The sequence below is a fragment of the Oncorhynchus nerka genome, unplaced genomic scaffold (genome assembly GCF_034236695.1).
Source record: "Oncorhynchus nerka isolate Pitt River unplaced genomic scaffold, Oner_Uvic_2.0 unplaced_scaffold_690, whole genome shotgun sequence".
Classification (NCBI taxonomy): Eukaryota; Metazoa; Chordata; class Actinopteri; order Salmoniformes; family Salmonidae; genus Oncorhynchus; species Oncorhynchus nerka.
The window spans coordinates 248,619-266,644 of NW_027040475.1; the positions used below are offsets into that span (position 1 = coordinate 248,619).

The window sequence follows — 18,026 nt, forward strand, 5'->3', positions numbered from 1 at the left end:
TGTCATCCTCTGGCCCTGTGGTGAAAATCCATAGCTACATTAAGACTTCTGAAAGACTTCCTGATCCCTAATCAATAACGTCTATAAAAACCAGACTGTGCCAACGGCTTCCCCCAGTAAAGCTAAAAGACGAGATCCCTGCTGGCTGCCTGGCACAGAGATGTCTTGAGGAAAAAGCTCAAACATTCCTAAGTTTAGAAAAGTGTCTTTGATTCTACTGTTATAATTGTTGATTTAAAGAAGGATTCTGGGAAGTTTTCATGTGAACACCCGGTGACATTTCCCCCTCATTGTTATATTCAGATGCTCCGTAGTCTAGTCCATTATCATAATGTCAGCTACATTGTAGCATAAGTTGGTTCCAGGTCACAGTTGTACTTTCAGGTAGTAGTAGGGCAGACCGGTGAGACCATTGAGGTAAAATACTTCTCTCTCTCTCTCTGCCATAGGAGGGGCGGCCAGTGGATCACGTGTCGCTCCCACGCCTCGCTGCAAGGATATGGAAACGTCAGTGTGTCAGTGACGGTGGACAAGGCCCGCATACAGAAAGACTTGAAGTTTGAGTACGTGGAGGACCCCACTATCATCAAGCTGGAACCTGAGTGGAGCATCTTCAGGTGAGACGACAGGGGAGCAGGCAATGGGACCAATTATAAAAGCCAATCATAAGTGTGAGTGTGTGACCAAGCAAGCCATGGTGTTGCCGCTCTCCCCTCTCTCTCTACCACAGTGGACACACACCTGTGACTGTGACCGGCACCAACCTGGACATCATACAGAGCCCCCTCATCAGAGCCAAGTACAACGGTCGAGAGACGGTCAACGTGAGTAGAACATGGTCAATGAGAGGTCACACCTCTAACCAACGGTCGAGAGACGGTCAACGTGAGTAGAACATGGTCAATGAGAGGTCAAAGACACCTCTAACCAACGGTCGAGAGACGGTCAACGTGAGTAGAACATGGTCAATGAGAGGTCACACCTCTAACCAACGGTCAATAGCCTCAACCCTTTACACACTCGTGCGAACTAAGGTCAAATCCCCACAGGAAACCAATGAAAATCCTTCAGATATGTTTTCCAAGTCTGGAACGGATAGCGATGTATGGACAAGGAATGCACTCCTACAGCAGAGAGACAAAGGTTGTATTACAGTAGATTCCAATAACAGTGAAAGCCCTGTTTCTCTGTATCCCTCCACTCCAGACAGAAATCCCTGTTTTACCTGTATTCCTCCAACCCAGAAAGAAAATCAGTTTCCCTGTCTCCCTCCAACCCAGAAAAAGAAAGTCCTGTCACCCTGTATCCCTCCACCCCAGATTATGTTTCCCTGTCTCCCTCCACCCCAGACAGAAAGCCCTGTCACCCTCTATCCCTCCACCCCAGATTCTGTTTCCCTGTATCCCTCCACCCCAGACAGAAATCCCTGTCATCCTCTATCCCTCCACCCCAGATTCTGTTTCCCTGTATCCCTCCACCCCAGACAGAAAGCCCTGTCACCCTCTATCCCTCCACCCCAGATTCTGTTCCCTGTATCCCTCCACCCCAGACAGAAAGCCCTGATCCCTGTATTCCTCCACCCCAGACAGAACATCTGTTTCCCTGTATTCCTCCACCCCAGACAGAACATCTGTTGCCCTGTATCCCTCCACCCAAGACAGAAAGCCCTGTCACCCTCTATCCCTCCACCCCAGATTATGTTTCCCTGTATTCCTCCACCCCAGACAGAACATCTGTTTCCCTGTCTCCCTCCAACCCAGAAAAAGAAAGTCCTGTCACCCTGTATCCCTCCACCCCAGATTATGTTTCCCTGTCTCCCTCCACCCCAGACAGAAAGCCCTGTCACCCTCTATCCCTCCACCCCAGATTATGTTTCCCTGTATTCCTCCACCCCAGACAGAACATCTGTTTCCCTGTATTCCTCCACCCCAGAAAAAGAAAATCAGTTTCCCTGTCTCCCTCCACCCCAGACAGAAAGCCCTGTCACCCTGTATCCCTCCACCCCAGACAAAATCCCTGATCCCTGTATTCCTCCACCCCAGACAGAACATCTGTTTCCCCGTATTCCTCCACCCCAGACAGAACATCTGTTTCCCTGTATTCCTCCACTCCAGAAAAAGATATCCCTGATCCCTGTATTCCTCCACCCCAGACAGAACATCTGTTTCCCTGTATTCCTCCACCCCAGACAGAACATCTGTTTCCCTGTATTCCTCCACCCCAGACAGAACATCTGTTTCCCTGTATTCCTCCACCCCAGACAGAAATCCCTGTTTCCCTGTATTCCTCCACCCCAGACAGAACATCTGTTCCCTGTATTCCTCCACCCCAGACAGAACATCTGTTTCCCTGTATTCCTCCACCCCAGACAGAACATCTGTTCCCTGTATTCCTCCACCCCAGACAGAACATCTGTTTCCCTGTATTCCTCCACCCCAGACAGAACATCTGTTTCCCTGTATTCCTCCACCCCAGACAGAACATCTGTTTCCCTGTATTCCTCCACCCCAGACAGAACATCTGTTTCCTTGTATTCCTCCACCCCAGACAGAACATCTGTTCCCTGTATTCCTCCACCCCAGACAGAACATCTGTTTCCCTGTATTCCTCCACCCCAGACAGAACATCTGTTTCCCTGTATTCCTCCACCCCAGACAGAACATCTGTTTCCCTGTATTCCTACACCCCAGACAGAACATCTGTTTCCCTGTATTTCTCCACCCCAGACAGAACATCTGTTTCCCTGTATCCCTCCACCAAGACAGAAATCCCAGTTCCCTGTATTTCTCCACCCCGACAGAAAGCCTTGTTTTCCTGTATCTCTCCACCCCGACAGAAAACAAAAAGATCATGACTTTCAACGTGAGGTGAACCATATATAAACCAAACTATCATATTCCCCCTGGAACCACAGTACCCATGGGAGTTCCCTAACCAGCCCTGAGATCTGATCTGAGGTCTGATTGAAAGGCATGGGGAGAGACAAAAGGCAGTAATGCTATCTTCCTGGTCCATCGAAGAGACCGCCACCGTTCTGCAGCTGTGCTCCAATAGAATAAGCGTAGGGAGCCATTGTTGCTCCAAGTACAGATGGCCGCACTTCAAAAGCCCCCTTGAATCAAAACCCTGTATATTCGCCAAGTTAATTTGCCACGTCCCAGTTTCTCATTTTCGACTATGATCTTTGCAATCATTTTGATACTGCCTGGGCGATATTTATATATAACCTTGCTTGTTTTGAAAATACTTGTCCGCTTCCCCACTATCTGGCCAATTCACTCTCACACACACAAACACACAGCGTTCTCAGTTACAGACGTGTGACGCAGGCGCCCGACACGGGTCAGCCGCACCCCCATGATTTGTCTGGTTTGATGTACCGCCGTCGTGAGGAACCAATTAAAATGACAGGTTTTGCTCAGAGGGGGATTTGTTTGCGTGGCAGAACGTGTAGCAGAGGTTACAGTGGAGATGTGAAATGCCTCAGAGAGATTCTCCAGGTGGGAAAGTTTTGCTAGAGGCCCTCATTGTGTGTTCTGCCACCTACCACACTGTTGATTTTCTCCAAGTCGTAAAAAGAGACAGAATATTAAAGAGAGAGAGATATAGTGGCCCAGAGAGAGAGAGCTACAGAGAGAGAGCTACAGAGAGAGAGAGCTACAGAGAGAGAGAGAGATAGTGGCCCAGAGAGAGAGAGAGCTACAGAGAGAGAGCTACAGAGAGAGATATAGTGGCCCAGAGAGAGAGAGCTACAGAGAGAGAGCTACAGAGAGAGAGATATAGTAGCCTAGAGAGAGAGAGAGCTACAGAGAGAGAGAGCTACAGAGAGAGAGATATAGTGGCCAAGAGAGAGAGAGCTACAGAGAGAGAGAGAGAGATAGTGGCCCAGAGAGAGAGAGCTACAGAGAGAGAGAGCTACAGAGAGAGAGATATAGTAGCCTAGAGAGAGAGCTACAGAGAGAGAGATATAGTGGCCCAGAGGGAGAGCTACAGAGAGAGAGCTACAGAGAGAGAGAGAGCTACAGAGAGAGATATATAGTGGCCCAGAGAGAGAGCTACAGAGAGAGAGATATAGTGGCCCAGAGAGAGAGAGCTACAGAGAGAGAGATATAGTGGCCCAGGAGAGAGAGCTACAGAGAGAGAGATATAGTGGCCCAGAGAGAGAGCTACAGAGAGAGATATAGTGGCCCAGAGAGAGAGCTACAGAGAGAGATATAGTGGCCCAGAGAGCGAGAGCTACAGAGAGAGAGATATAGTGGCCCAGAGAGAGAGCTACAGAGAGAGATATAGTGGCCCAGAGAGAGAGCTACAGAGAGAGATACAGTGCCTTGCAAAAGTATTCATACCCTTTGCGTTTTCCTATTTTGTTGCATTACAACCTGTAATTTAAATAGATTTTTATTTGTATTCCATGTAATGGACAAAATAGTCAAATTGGTGAAGTGAAATGAAAAAAATATATTGTTTCAAAAAATTCTAAAAAAATAAAAATGGAAAAGTGGTGTGTGCAAATGTCTTCACCCCCTTTGCTATGAAGCCCCTAATTAAGATCTGGTGCAACCAATTACCTTCAGAAGTCACATAATTAGTTAAATAAAGTCCACCCGTGTGCAATCTAAGTGTTACATGATCTGTCACATGATCTCAGTGTTTATACACCTGTTCTGAAAGGCCCCAGAGTCTGCATCACCACTTAGCAAGGGGCACCACCAAGCAAATGGCACCATGAAGACCAAGGAGCTCTCCAAACAGGTCAGGGACAAAGTTGTGGAGAAGTACCGATAAGGGTTGGGTTATAAAAAAATATCCTAAACTTTGAACATGCCACGGAGCACCATTAAATCCATTATTTAAAAAATTGAAAGAATGTGGCACTACAACAAACCTGCCAAGAGAGGTCCGCCCACCAAAACTCACGGACCAGGCAAGGAGGGCATTAATCAGAGAGGCAACTAAGATAACCCTGAAGGAGCTGCAACGCTCCACAGCGAAGATTAGAGTATCTGTCCATAGGACCACTTTATGCCGTACACTCCACAGAGATGGGCTTTATGGAAGAGTGGCCAGAGAAAAGCCATTGCTTAAAGAAAAAAATAAGCAAACACATTTGGTGTTCACCAAAAGGCATGTGGGAGACTCCCCAAACATATGGAAGAAGGTACTCTGGTCAGATGACACTAAAAGTGAGCTTTTTGTCCATCAAGGAAAAGGCTATGTCTGGCGCAAACCCAACACCTCACATCACCCTGAGGTCACCATCCCCAGCATCACCAGCACTGTGGGGATGTTTTGATCGGCAGGGACTGGGTGGGAAACTGGTCAGGATTGAAGGAATAATGGATGGTGCTAAATACAGGGAGATTCTTGAGGGAAACCTGTTTCAGTCTTCCAGAGATTTGAGACTGGGACGGAGGTTCACCTTCCAGCAGGACAATGACCCTAAGCATACTGCTAAAACAACGCTCGAGTGGTTTAAGGGGAAACATTTAAACGTCTTGGAATGGCCTAGTCAAAGCCCAGACCTCCATACAATTGAGAATCTGTGGTATGATTTAAAGATTGCTGTACACCAGCAGAACCCATTCATCTTGAAGGAGCTGGAGCAGTTTTGCCTTGAAGAATGGGCAAAAATCCCAGTGGCTAGATGTGCCAAGCTTATAGACACATACCCCTAGAGACTTGCAGCTGTAATTGCTGCAAAGGGTGTCTCTACAAAGTATTGACTTTGGGGGGGGTGAATAGTTATGCACGCTCAAGTTTTCAGATTTTTTGGTCTTATTTCTTGTTTGTTTCACAATAATATTTTGCATCTTAAAAGAGGTAGGCATGTTGATACAAATCTCCCCAAAAACTATTTTAATCCCAGGTTGTAAGGCAACCAGAATAGGCAAAATGCCAAGGGGGGTGAATACTTTCACAAGCCACTGTATAGAGAGAGAGATACAGAGAGAGAGAGATACAGAGAGAGAGATACAGAGAGAGAGCTAATGATGCAGAGAGAGTTTGTGAGCCAGAGAGAGAGAGATACAGAGAGAGAGATACAGAGAGAGAGATACAGAGAGAGTTAGTGAGACAGAGAGAGAGATGCAGAGAGAGATAGTGAGCCAGAGAGAAATAGTGAGCCAGAGAGAGAGAGATGCAGAGAGAGTTAGTGAGCCAGAGAGAGATATGCAGAGAGAGTTAGTGAGCCAGAGAGAGATGCAGAGAGAGTTAGTGAGCCAGAGAGAGATGCAAAGAGAGTTAGTGAGCCAGAGAGAGTGGCAGAGAGAGTTAGTGAGCCAGAGAGAGATGCAGAGAGAGATAGTGAGCCAGAGAGAGAGATGCAGAGAGAGTTAGTGAGCCAGAGAGAGAGAGATGCAGAGAGTTAGTGAGCCAGAGAGAGAGAGTTAATGAGCCAGAGAGAGAGAGTTGGTGAGCCAGAGAGAGAGATGCAGAGAGAGTTTGTGAGCCAGAGAGAGAGAGAGATGGAGAGAGAGTTAGTGAGCCAGAGAGAGAGAGTTAGTGAGCCAGAGAGAGATACATCCAGAGAGAGTTAGTGAGCCAGAGAGAAAGAGTTTGTGAGCCAGAGAGAGAGATAAAGTCCCATATCTATTGTGTGAAATACCACAGTGTGCCATCACAGCAGCAAGATTTGTGACCTGTTGCCACAAGAAAAGGGCAACCAGTGAAGAACAAACACCATTGTAAACACAACAAATATTTGTTTATTTATTTTCCCTTTTGTACTTTAACTATTTGCACATCATTACAACACTGTATATACATAATATAACATTTGACATGTTTTTATTCTTTTGTAACTTTTTTGAGTGTAATGTTTACTGTTAATTGTTTATTTAACTTTTGTTTATTATCTACTTAACTTGCTTTGGCATTGCTAACATGTTTCCCATGGCAATAAAGCCCTTAAATTGAGTTGAATTGATACAAAGAGAGAGATACAGGTGGAGAGATAGTGAGCCAGAGAGAAAGAGAGAGATACAGACAGAGAGATACAGACAGAGAGAGAGAGATACAGAGAGAGAGATATACAGAGAGAGAGAGATACAGAGAGAGAGATACAGAGAGAGATACAGAGAGAGATACAGAGAGAGAGAGAGAGAGATACAGAGAGAGAGACAGAGAGAGATACAGAGAGAGAGAGAGAGAGATACAGAGAGAGAGAGATACAGACAGAGAGAGAGATACAGAGAGAAAGATACAGAGAGAGAGATACAGAGAAAGAGAGAGAGAGAGAGAAAGAGAGAGAGAGAGAGATACTGAGAGAGATACAGAGAGAGAGAGAGAGAGAGAGAGAGAGAGAGAGAGAGATACTGAGAGAGATACAGAGAGAGAGAGAGAGAGAGAGATAAAGAGATACAGAGAGAGAGAGAGACAGAGAGAGAGCTGAAAGAGAGAGTGAGAGACAAGCCTTTTTCTAGGGAAATGAAGGTGAACGTAGGCTAGTTATCTCTCAGTGAGTCTGCACCATCACACCGGATCAGATCAAAGACCCATTGTGCCGAGGAAAGAGCCACCGCTCCAACTGTTCCACTGATTTAGGCCTCCTTTGAGGTGAACACTCAGATGTGTCTGCACTCAGTAGGTGGCGGCCACGTTGAATGGATTAGATCTCTTCCAGGGCTCTGACTGACATGTAAACCTGTCATATGAAAGGGACCGTAATGACTGTAGACTGACTGCAGACCTGCAGTGGTTGGCCTCGGGAGGTCTGTCTACAAGGGCCTGTTAGGTAGAGTTGTTTCACACCGACTTCTAGAGTGCTGAGAAGTGTCTGCAGTGAAGCCCAAAACCATGTATTTAAAACAGGAGGTTAGTTGCACCTTAATTGTGGAGAACGAGCTTGTGGTAATGACTGGAGCGGAATCTGTGGAATGGGATCAAATGGGCTTGTGGTAATGACTGGAGTGGAATCTGTGATCAAATGGGCTTGTGGTAATGACTGGAGCGGAATCTGTGGAATGGGATCAAATGGGCTTGTGGTAATGACTGGAGTGGAATCTGTGATCAAATGGGCTTGTGGTAATGACTGGAGCGGAATCTGTGGAATGGGATCAAATGGGCTTGTGGTAATGACTGGAGTGGAATCTGTGGAATGGGATCAAATGGGCTTGTGGTAATGACTGGAGTGGAATCTGTGATCAAATGGGCTTGTGGTAATGACTGGAGCGGAATCTGTGGAATGGGATCAAATGGGCTTGTGGTAATGACTGGAGTGGAATCTGTGGAATGGGATCAAATGGGCTTGTGGTAATGACTGGAGGCGGAATCTGTGGAATGGGATAAAATGGGCTTGTGGTAATGACTGGAGCGGAATCTGTGATCAAATGGGCTTGTGGTAATGACTGGAGTGGAATCTGTGGAATGGGATCAAATGGGCTTGTGGTAATGACTGGAGCAGAATCTGTGATCAAATGGGCTTGTGGTAATGACTGGAGCGGAATCTGTGATCAAATGGGCTTGTGGTAATGACTGGAGCGAATCTGTGATCAAATGGGCTTGTGGTAATGACTGGAGTGGAATCTGTGGAATGGGATCAAATGGGCTTGTGGTAATGACTGGAGCAGAATCTGTGGAATGGGATCAAATGGGCTTGTGGTAATGACTGGAGAATCTGTGGAATGGGATCAAATGGGCTTGTGGTAATGACTGGAAATCTGTGGAATGGGATCAAATGGGCTTGTGGTAATGACTGGAAATCTGTGGAATGGGATCAAATGGGCTTGTGGTAATGACTGGAGCGGAATCTGTGGAATGGGATCAAATGGGCTTGTTGTAATGACTGGAGCGGAATCTGTGGAACGGGATCAAATGGGCTTGTGGTAATGACTGGAGCGGAATCTGTGGAATGGGATCAAATGGGCTTGTTGTAATGACTGGAGTGGAATCTGTGGAATGGGATCAAATGGGCTTGTTGTAATGACTGGAGCGGAATCTGTGGAATGGGATCAAATGGGCTTGTGGTAATGACTGGAGCAGAATCTGTGGAATGGGATCAAATGGGCTTGTGGTAATGACTGGAGCGGAATCTGTGGAATGGGATCAAATGGGCTTGTGGTAATGACTGGAGCGGAATCTGTGGAATGGGATCAAATGGGCTTGTGGTAATGACTGGAGCGGAATCTGTGGAATTGGATCAAATGGGCTTGTGGTAATGACTGGAGCGGAATCTGTGGAATGGGATCAAATGGGCTTGTGGTAATGACTGGAGCGGAATCTGTGGAATGGGATCAAATGGGCTTGTGGTAATGACTGGAGCGGAATCTGTGGAATGGGATCAAATGACAATAAGCTCTGTTCCAACCATTATTATGAGATGCGTTCTCCCCTCAGCAGCCTCCTGTGAGTCCTATCAATACTAACATACTAACACCATAAATACTATAACTACTGACCATGTATCAATACTAACATAACTATTACTGACCATGTATCAATACTAACATAACTTACTGACCACAATACTAACATAACTATATTACTGACCATGTATCAATACTAACATAACTGACCATTACTGACCATGTATCAAATACTAACATAACTAACTATTACTGACCATGTATCAATACTAACATAACTATATTACTGACCATGTATCAATACAACATAACTAACATAACTATATACTGACCATGTATCAATACTAACATAACTATATTACTGACCATGTATCAATACTAACATAACTATATTACTGACCATGTATCATACTACTAACTATTACTGACCATGTATCAATACTAACATAACTATTACTGACTATATTACTATTACTGACCATGTATCAATACTAACATAACTATTACTGACCATGTATCAATACACTAACATAACTATATTACTGACCATGTATCAATACTAACATAACTATTACTGACCATGTATCAATACTAACATAACTATTTACTGACCATGTATCAATACTAACATAACTATTACTGACCATGTATCAATACTAACATAACTAACACCATAATACTAACACCTAACTATATAACTATTACTGACCATGTATCAATACTAACATAACTATTACTGACCATGTATCAATACTAACATAACTATTACTGACCATGTATCAATACTAACATAACTATTACTGACCATGTATCAATACTAACATAACTATTACTGACCATGTATCAATACTAACATAACTATTACTGACCATGTATCAATACTAACATAACTATATTACTGACCATGTATCAATACTAACATAACTATATTACTGACCATGTATCAATACTAACATAACTATTACTGACCATGTATAACATAACTATTACTGAATGTATCATAACTATATTACTGACCATGTATCAATACTAACATAACTATATTACTGACCATGTATCAATACTAACATAACTATTACTGACCATGTATCAATACTAACATAACTATTACTGACCATGTATCATGTATCCGTGTATCTGTCCATCTATAAAATAAATATACTATAATGACATAAAATAGCGTAGTCGTCCATACTCATCACCCTGTGCCTTCTCCTCTCTCCCAACAGATATGCCAGGTGTTCAGCCCCACGTCCATGCTGTGCCAGGCCCCAGAGCTGCCCATCAGCCTGGGCAGGCAGAGGAGGTGCCAGCGCGCCCGATGAGTTTGGCTTCATCCTGGATGACGTGCAGGCAGTGCTGGCCCTCAACAACACACGCCGTTCATCTACTACCCCAACCCCGAGTTGAACCCCTCCATGTGTCTGGGTGCTAGAGCTCAAGCCTGGCTCCCCATCATACTGAAGGTGAAGGGGGACTTGTTCCTCTCTCTCTCTCTCTCTCTGCTGCTCTCTCTCTCTGCTCTCTCTCTCTCTGCTCTCTCTCTCTCTCTCTCTCTCTCTCTCTCTCTCTCTCTCTCTCTCTCTCGCTCTCTCTCACTCTCTCGCTCTCTCTCTCTCGCTCTCTCTCTCTCTCTCTCTCGCTCTCTCTCTCTGCTCTTGCTCTGCTCTCTCTCTCTCTGCTCTCTCTGCTCTCTCTCTCACGGTCTCTCTCTCTCTCTCTCTCTCTGCTCTCTCTCTGCTGCTCTCTCTCTCTGCTCTCTCTCTCTCTCTCTCTCTCTCTCTCTCTCTCTGTCTCTCGCTCTCTCTCTCTGCTCTCTGCTCTCTCTCTCTCTCTCGCTCTCTCTCTCTCTGCTCTCTCTCTCTCTCTCTCTCTCTGTCTCTCTCTCTCTCTCTCTCTGCTCTCTCTCTCTGCTCTCTGTCTCTCTCTCTGCTCTCTCTCTGCTCTCTCTCTCTGCTCTCTCTCTCTCTCTCTCTCTCTGCTCTCTCTCTCTCTCTCTCTCTCTCTCTCGCTCTCTCTCTCTGCTCTTGCTCTGCTCTCTCGCTCTCTCTCTCTCTCTTGCTCTGCTCTCTCTCTCTCTGCTCTCTCTGCTCTCTCTCTGCTCTCTCTCTCTCTCTGCTCTCTCTCTCTCTCTCGCTCTCTCTCTCTCTCCATACATAACACACATCTGCATACAGTTTTGTTACATGTTTATGGTCTACATAGTCTAGTTATATCAATGTATGCATACCATTTAAACAAAACAATACCTTACCCAGTCAATGCCTGTTTCTCAGGGGCGGAACTTCCTCCTCCCACCAATACCAACGGTAATAACGGCAAGCTGAACTACACGGTTCTGATTGGTGATAAACCTTGTCTGTTGACCGTGTCAGACAACCAGCTGCTGTGAGTCGCCCAACCTGACGGGGCGACACAAAGTCTTGGTGAGTGACACACACACACACACACACACACACACACACACACACACACACACACACACACACACACACACCAACACACACACACTGGTCCCCATTCCAACCCCCCCACCCACTCTCCTGCTGTCCCGGGCCAGGCCCAGACTATAATCTAATCGGACCGTTGGGTTATACTGTCCACTCTCAACATTCAAACAGAGAAACAACAAATAACCGTTTCAATAAGAGGGATTAGGCAGGCACAACTCAATAAAGGTTCCATTTGTGGTTCTGAGACGCTTCCTGCTCTGCCACCTGGACCAATGATTGATGGGCAGCAGAAGAAGAGGGACAGGCTACCAGAGCCATTACTGTAAAATAGAGCAAGACACACAGAGAGAAAGGCTACCAGACGCATTACCGTAAAATAGAGCCAGACAGAGACAGGCTATCAGACACATTACCGTAAAATAGAGCCAGACAGAGACAGGCTACCAGACGCATTACCGTAAAATAGAGCCAGACAGAGACAGGCTATCAGACACGTTACCGTAAAATAGAGCCAGACAGAGACAGGCTACCAGACGCATTACCGTAAAATAGAGCGAGACAGAGACAGGTTACCAGACGCAATACCGTAAAAATAGAGCGAGACAGACAGAGAGTGGCTACCAGACGCAATACAGTAAAAATAGAGCCAGACAGAGACAGGCTACCAGACACATTACCGTAAAATAGAGCCAGACAGAGACAGGCTACCAGACACATTACCGTAAAATAGAGCCAGACAGAGACAGGCTACCAGACACATTACCGTAAAATAGAGCCAGACAGAGACAGGCTACCAGATCGTATTACTGTAAAATAGAGCCAGACAGAGACAGGCTACCAGACACATTACCGTAAAATAGAGCCAGACAGACAGGTTATCAGACACATTACCGTAAATAGAGCCAGACAAAAATCAAGACAGAAGAGAGACAGACAAACAGACATCAAGGCAATATGTCTCTTTCTCTGCTCTGTTTTATTCATGTTTATAACAGTGGACCGTTCAAGATGCATTTTATTCCCGCTGATTCACAATTGTGTCTCATTTCATACCCACTTATGCAGTTTTGTTTCACAATAACCATTGGAATACAACGTTTCTGATGACACCACCCAGGAGGTTCACAAAGACAAAACCTTCAGAACCACGGTCTCAGTGCGTCCACACAATAACCCCTTCTCTCTCTCCCCTGTCTCTCACCCCTTCTCTCCTCTCTCTCCCCCATCTCCCCTGTCTCTCCCCCCTCCCCTGTCTCTCACCCTTCTCCCTGTCTCTCACCCCTCTCCCCTGTCTCTCACCCCCTCTCCCCTGTCTCTCACCTTCTCCCCTGTCTCTCACCCCTTCTCCCCTGTCTCTCCCCTCTCCCGGTCTCTCCCCTCTCCACTGTCTCTCCCCCTCTCCCCTGTCTCTCCCCCTCTCCACTGCCTCTCCCCCTCTCCCTGTCTCTCACCCTTCTCCCTGTCTCTCACCCTTCTCCCCTGTCTCTCACCCTTCTCCCCTGTCTCTCACCCCTTCTCCCCTGTCTCTCCCCCTTCCCCTGTCTCTCCCCCTCTCCACTGTCTCTCCCCCTCCCCTGTCTCTCACCCCTTCTCTGCTCTCTCTCCTCTCTCCCCCTCCACTCTCTCTCCCCCTCTCCCCTGTCTCTCACCCCTTCTCTCCTCTCTCTCCCCCTCTCCCCTGTCTCTCACCCCCTCTCCCCTGTCTCTCACCCCTTCTCTCCTCTCTCCCCCCTCTCCTGTCTCTCACCCCTCTCCCTGTCTCTCACCCCTTCTCCCCTCTCTCTCCCCCTCTCCCCTGTCTCTCACCCCCTCTCCCTGTCTCTCACCTCTCCTCTCTCTCCCCCTCTCCCCTGTCTCTCACCCCCCTCTCACCTGTCTCTCACCCCTTCTCCTCTCTCTCCCCCTCTCCCCTGTCTCTCACCCCCTCTCCCCCTGTCTCTCACCCCTTCTCCCCTCTCTCCCCCTCTCCTGTCTCTCACCCCCTCTCCCTGTCTCTCCTTCTCCCCTCTCTCCCCCCTCTCCCTGTCTCTCACCCCCTCTCCACTGTCTCCCTGTCTTTCACCCCCTCTCCCCTGTCTCTAACCCCTCTCCCCTGTCTCTCACCCCTTCTCCCCTCTCTCTTCCCCCTCTCCCCTGTCTCTCACCCCCTCTCCACTGCCTCCCCTGTCTCTCACCCCCTTCTCTCCTCTCTCTCCCCCTCTCCACTGTCTCCCCCTCTCCTGTCTCTCACCCTTCTCTCTCTCCCTCCCCCTCTCCCCTGTCTCTCACCCCCTCTCCCTGTATATCACCCTTCTCCCCTCTCTCTCCCCCTCTCCCTGTCTCTCCCCCTCTCCCCTGTCTCTCACCCCCTATCCCCTGTCTCTCCCCCTTCCCCCTCTCCCCTGTCTCTAACCCCTCTCCCCTGTCTCTCCCTCCCCCAGGCCCGTGTGGGCGCATCGAGTTCTCCCGGGCGTGGTCCACATCACGTCAGACAGTCCGCTGAGCAGCACGGCCATCATCAGCATCGCCGGCGCCGGTGCCCTGCTCATCCTCTTCATTGTGATAGTGCTCATTGCATATAAACGCAAGTCACGGAGCTTCGACCTCACCCTGAAGAGGCTGCAGATGCAGATGGACAACCTAGAGTCTCGTGTGGCCCTGGAGTGTAAAGAGGGTAAGGATTCACATTATTAATTGTACTCCATACATTTTCCATGACACCCAAAAAGTAAAATTCCAATTCACACAGTTATCAAGAGACCAACCCAGGTCATCCCTACTGTCTCTGATCTGAGTGGACTCAATAAACACATGTTCCATTTGTCAGTGATGTCATTTTTTTATGATGGTATCTTTGCTTGTACTCAAGTATGATGATTGACTACTTTTTCCACCACCGTCAATAGAGTCAGTGAAATGCCTTTGCATGAGCAGCACCACAGTTTGTGATGGACAAGATGCAAAGACATCGCTCTCACACAGTTACACACAGTATCTGCACGTGTGCACGGTTCACCTCCTGCTGTTACAACCTGGTACCCAGGACAGAAACAGTGGACGGGTTCACCTCCTGCTGTTACAACCTGGTACCCACGGGACAGAAACAGTGGAGAAGTTTAGCCTCACGCTCCAAAGCTCTTAGTTGTTGCGGAAATTGACCCAATATGCTCTTTACTCTGTGTTTCTACAGTTGAAGTCGGAAGTGTAAATACACTTAGGTTGGAGTCATTAAAACTCGTTTTTCAACCACACTACAAATTTCTTGTTAACAAACTACAGTTTTGGCAAGGTGGTTAGGACATCTACTTTGTGCATGACACAAGTAATTTTTCCAACAATTGTTTACAGACAGATTATTTCACAATTAATTCACTGTATCACAATTCCAGTGGGTCAGAAGTTTACATACAGTCAACTAAGTGTGCCTTTAAACAGCTTGGAAAATTCCACAAAATGATGTCATGGCTTTAGAAGCTTCTAATAGGCTAATTGACATAATTTGAGTCAATTGGAGGTGTACCTGTGGATATATTTCAAGGCCTACCTTCAAACTCAGTGCCTCTTTGCTTGACATTATGGGAAAATCAAAAGAAATCAGCCAAGACCTCAGGAAAAAAATGTAGACCTCCACAAGTCTGGTTCATCCTTGGGAGTCATTTCCAAACGCCTGAAGGTACCACGTCCATCTGTACAAACAATAGTACGCGAGTATAAACACCATGGGACCACGCAGCCGTCATACCGCTCAGGAAGTAGACACCTTCTGTCTCCTAGAGATAAACATAGTTTGGTGCGAAAGTGCAAATCAATCCCAGAACAACAGCAAAGGACCTTGTGAAGATGCTGGAGGAAACAGGTACAAAAGTATCTATATCCACAGTAAAACGATCCCTATATCGACATAACCTAAAAGGCCACTCAGCAAGGAAGAAGCCACTGCTCCAAAACTGCCATAAAAAAGCCAGACTACGGTTTGCAACTGCACATGGGGGGGGACAAAGATCAACATTTTTTGGGGAAATTTCCTATTGTCTGATGAAACAAAAATGGCCATAACGGCCATAATGACCATTGTTATGTTTGGAGGAAAAAGGGGAGGCTTGCAAGCTCGAAGAACACCATCCCAACCGTGAAGCACGGGGTGGCAGCATCATGTTGTGGGGGTACTTTGCTGCAGGAGGACTGGTGCACTTCACAAAATAGATGACATCATAAGGTGGGAAAAATTATGTGGATATATGGACAATGATCCCAAGCATACTTCCAAAGTTGTGGAAAATGGCTTAAGGACAACAAAGTCAAGGTATTGGAGTGGCCATCACAAAGCCCTGACCTCAATCCTATAGAAAATGTGTGGGCAGAACTGAAAAAGCGTGTCAAAGAGCAGGGGAGGCCACTAAACCTGAGTCAGTTACACCAGCTCTGTCAGGAGGAATGGGCCAAAATTCACCCAACTTATTGTGGGAAGCTTGTGGAAGGCTACCCAAAACGTTTGACCCAAGTTAAACAATTTGAAGACAATGCTACCAAATACTAATTGAGTGGATGTAAACTTCTGACCCCATTATTCTGACATTTCACATTCTTAAAATAAAGTGGTGATCCTAACTGACCTAAGACAGGATTTTTACTAGGATTAAATGTCAGGAATTGTGAAAAACAGGTTTAAATGTGTTTGGCTGAGGTGTATGTAAACTTCCGATTTCAACTATACGTCATGTCGCTGACTCTACCTTTAAGGAGACTGTTTGTCCGTTTATCCCCTCAGCCTTTGCCGAGCTGCAGACAGACATCCATGAGTTGACCAGTGACCTGGACGGAGTGGGCATCCCCTTCCTGGACTACAGAGCCTACACACCATGAGGGTCCTCTTCCCTGGCATAGAGGAGCACCCTGTTCTCGGGGACCTGGAGGTAAGAGCTGCCCTGTCAACTGCCTGACCAAATATCACAACGGCTGCCTTATCATCTGCCTGACTGAATTTCACTTCAGTTTAAGTCCTAAACATTGTTCTTGGTTAAATACCTTATATAGAACCACATGGGTATATCTCAAAGTGGTTTCCATCACGCATTCTAATTCAAACGTATAAAAGTAAATTAGAGGCACAGGGGGTTGCTGCATCTGGGTTGTCGTTGTTTGTGCTCACGCCCTCGGTAAACAATAACACTGTCTCTCATTAGTGCTTGACGAGTAGTCCAGTCAAATCTCTTGTTAGTAATGGTAACAACATGTGACAAGATCATTTTCTTCAGAGTCGAGAGGACAAATTTAAAAGTATAGCGAGAGAAAAGCAATCAACTCTGAACTGACAAGCTAGTTATTTATTCCCTAATAGCAGTGATGGACAGTGATAATTGAACAACTTCTAGCTGCTAAGGCACCGATTTCACAGACTCAGAGTCGATATGCGGGTGCCTGATGAGAATTCCCGTTATAAGAAAAATTAATGATGTTTTAATTGGTATAAATGTCCCGTTATATGAGGGGAGTTTAATGTGAAATGAAACCTAATGAAAGTAGCAGTGGGCTCATTTCTGGCTGGTGATAGCTGGTTATTGATGTGGGAGATGATACAGGAACAGCCTTATTGGGCTTGGGCCAAATAAAGTGTGGATGGGCAATCTCCAACAGTGCATATTTATAGTTTGTAGAGTGAATTTGATTGGGCACAATCTCTCTTTATAAAAGGATTAGAGCTAACGTCTCAATGACTCAAATGTACTAATATTAGCGAATTTACTCTAGGCCTACCTGTTAAATCGCAAGAAGATATTCATTGTATTTTCCCCAGAGAATATGGAAAATGGATGCCTACTGTTTCTCCTGATTTTGTGATAGTAATCAGTAGGTGGGATGTTGAATAGGGCTGTTTGATTATGGGGCTACAGTGGGATGTTGAATAGGGCTGTTTAATTGTTTAATTATGGGGCTACAGTGGGATGTTGAATAGGGTTGTTTAATTATGGGGCTACAGGATGTTGAATAGGGCTGTTGTTTAATTATGCTGTTGTTGAATAGGGTTGTTGTTTAATTATGGGGCTACAGTGAGATGTTGAATAGGGCTGTTTAATTATGGGGCTACAGTGGATGTTGAATAGGGTTGTTGTTTAATTATGGGGCTACAGTGGGATGTTGAATAGGGTTGTTGTAATTATGGGCTACAGTGGATAAGAAGCTGTTGTTTAATTATGGGGCTACAGTGGGATGTTGAATAGGGCTGTTTAATTATAAGCATATGGGGATGTTGAATAGGGTTGTTGTTTAATTATGGGGCTACAGTGGGATGTTG

The 18,026-nt window shown here is 46.1% G+C and overlaps 1 protein-coding gene across 1 annotated transcript in view; it reads left to right on the forward strand.

The window, feature by feature from the left end:
• LOC115125652 (plexin-A4-like) overlaps nucleotides 1-18,026 on the forward strand; it is a gene marked incomplete at its 3' end in the record, with an annotated part of 305,241 nt that overhangs the window by 119,112 nt on the left and 168,103 nt on the right. The window contains exons 13-14 of the mRNA XM_065017000.1: nucleotides 450-617; nucleotides 731-824. Coding sequence (XP_064873072.1) covers nucleotides 450-617; nucleotides 731-824 — 262 coding nt within the window. The remainder of the gene's footprint in view (nucleotides 1-449; nucleotides 618-730; nucleotides 825-18,026) is intronic.